The 2,436-nt window shown below is 39.2% G+C and overlaps 1 protein-coding gene across 1 annotated transcript in view; it reads right to left on the reverse strand.

The window, feature by feature from the left end:
• The window catches only part of PARP15 (poly(ADP-ribose) polymerase family member 15), an 8,777-nt gene extending 7,887 nt beyond the window's left edge, over window positions 1-890 (reverse strand). The window contains 2 exon segments of the mRNA XM_019651158.1: window positions 475-621; window positions 706-890. Of these exon segments, the coding sequence (XP_019506703.1) occupies window positions 475-621; window positions 706-874 (316 nt within the window). The 5' untranslated portion in view covers window positions 875-890.
• Window positions 891-2,436: the final 1,546 nt, after the last annotated feature.

Below are 2,436 nucleotides of genomic sequence, written 5' to 3' on the forward strand. Positions count from 1 at the left end.
CAATTCTCAGTTTAGAAAGGTTGCTGGTGACCGGTATGCTTCATTACTAGTAAAACTCACAGTGCGTGCTTTCTGGGTAAGTGCTCAAAATGGGTAAAAATAGTGATTGCGAGAGGAGACTGCATTTCTAGTGATTTTACCAGCAGTACAGAAGTCACAAAATGGGAGAAAACTCGATCAGGGAGCAGGTCGATACAGATACCTAAACATAACGCATAAACACACGCATTACGGAGAAGCAACAAGGAATCCGTCTGCTTATGATGTAGTACACCCAGATGACCCTGGCTACTCTTCCCTTGCATCTGCTTCTGTTCCTAGGCTAACTTCTCTAGAGGTGTATAATAAGCCAGTATTGATCATCTAGTTCACAGCTACAGGGGACACTGAGGGTCAATACCAATCAATAAGGAGAAGAGATGATATCATTGGTTAGGATTTTCAACACCTGTTCCCCTCTTTCTGCTTTCTCACCTCTTCTGTCTTCTTCCTGTTCATTTGTTATTCCTGTTTCCTGGACATGATTTTGTCCCGCAGAAAAACGATCAGTTGACAGGAGATTGTGTTGCTTAGTTCTTGCACTTTTCCCAAGTATTATAGATTGTCTGTAAAGTCCTATAACTGATAGAAACAGTGAGTATTCAGCTCTAAACACTTTCTAAGTGATATTAGAGATAACTACATGATATTTTAAGAACATCTTACGGGCAGGCTTGGAGAATACGGGCTGAAAGGGAGGTGACATGGTGATTTGCCTTTTCTTCATGGTGTCATGAAATACATTTAGCAGCTCAGATACAAGGATGACAACTTTAACTTCTTTTAATGATGGGGTAGAATGTTTCGATGTGAAGTCTACAATGGCATTGATCATGTCATTAGCAACTCTGGTTGGGTTTTTCCCGGCATTTCCTAAAACACAAAAAATTTTTTTAAGTGACAAAAAAAAGTTTCATTTGGCGTTAGTCATGTGACCAGATTTGGCAAACGCAGTTCTTGGTGCTGAGGAAGAGTTAAGTAGCACCTAACAGCCAGGAACTGACCTGGCACTCACAGCTGGGTCTTGGCATTCTCTGGCTGACCTCAAATAATTTCATAGAACATCATCAACTATAATCACTCTGTGGCTGTAATAAATCAAGCCGAAAACAAGACCACTGCAGAATCATGTCTGACCACAGACAAAAATATGAACTCTATCTAAACCACAAAAATGTCCAAACATCCCCCATCTTGACTAATATGAGCTTAATTGCCAATCACAGCTTTAGCCACACTCTTCTGTCCTTCTAGGTAAGATACCCAAGCATAGACTTGCTTCTGCTTCCTGAAAGGATTCAATCCAGAGCAAAGCTCCCACTTGAGACTGCCATACAATCACCTAACACAAGTTCAAATCCATTCACAAGTCCTTTCTAACAACCTCTTGCTGAGATGCTGCATAGTCCTCACAGTGTGTGTTCCTGGTGGTCTTTAGTTGAAGAGCACTGGATGTGCAGAGAAAAAAACAGGTGATTAGGATGAAGGTCTGGGTTTAGGTCCTGACTCTCCACTGATTAGCTGTGTGATCTTGGGGAACTCATTTGATCCCTCTTACATGAGTTTCCTACGGCTGCCCTAACCAAGTGCCATGGACTGATAGCATAAGCAACAGAATGCATTTTCTTAAAATTCTGGAGACTAAAAGTTTGAGATCAAGGTGTTGGGAAGATTAATTTCTTCTGAGCCTCTCTCCTAACCTTATAGGTGGCCATCTTCTCCCTGTATCTTCCCTCTGTGCCTGTCTGTGTCCTAATCTCCTTTTCTAACAAGGACACCAGTGACATTGAATTAGGGACCATGCTAATGACCTCATTTTAACTTAATTACCTCTTTGACGGCCCTATCTCCAAATATATTGTAGTCACATTTTGAGATAGAGGAAGTTAAGACTTCAACATATGAATGTTGCGGGAACACAACCCACAACACCTCTAAACTTCAGTTTACTCAGCTATAAAATTAAGGTGATACTAGAAAGTAATAGATAATAGAAACAAGAATGAAGTAGCTAAGAGTATAGTAATTAAGAGCATAATGTTAAAAAAAAACATGCAATGTTAAAAAAAAGTAATAGTTCAAATGTACAAGCCAGTTTGCCTGTATTTGAACCTAGTTATGTTGCTTACTAGCTGTACGTCCTTGTACTTTAATACCTTAAGTTCTTATCTGCAAAATGGGTAAACTAATAGTTAGGGGTGGGTCCAGGTTTTGTAGGGTTTGAAAATTATACATCTCAGGAAAAGATTACAAAATTACAAGTATAAAATTATGTATAAAAACAAATATTTAGAATCAGAAAACAAATCACGACAAAGAATACATTTTAAAATTTTGGAAATCATATTCCCAAGTCAACTTTCCTAAGCCAAAGTCGAAAAATGCTTGCAACCACCC

This window comes from Hipposideros armiger, unplaced genomic scaffold (genome assembly GCF_001890085.2).
Source record: "Hipposideros armiger isolate ML-2016 unplaced genomic scaffold, ASM189008v1 scaffold_8, whole genome shotgun sequence".
Taxonomy (NCBI): Eukaryota; Metazoa; Chordata; class Mammalia; order Chiroptera; family Hipposideridae; genus Hipposideros; species Hipposideros armiger.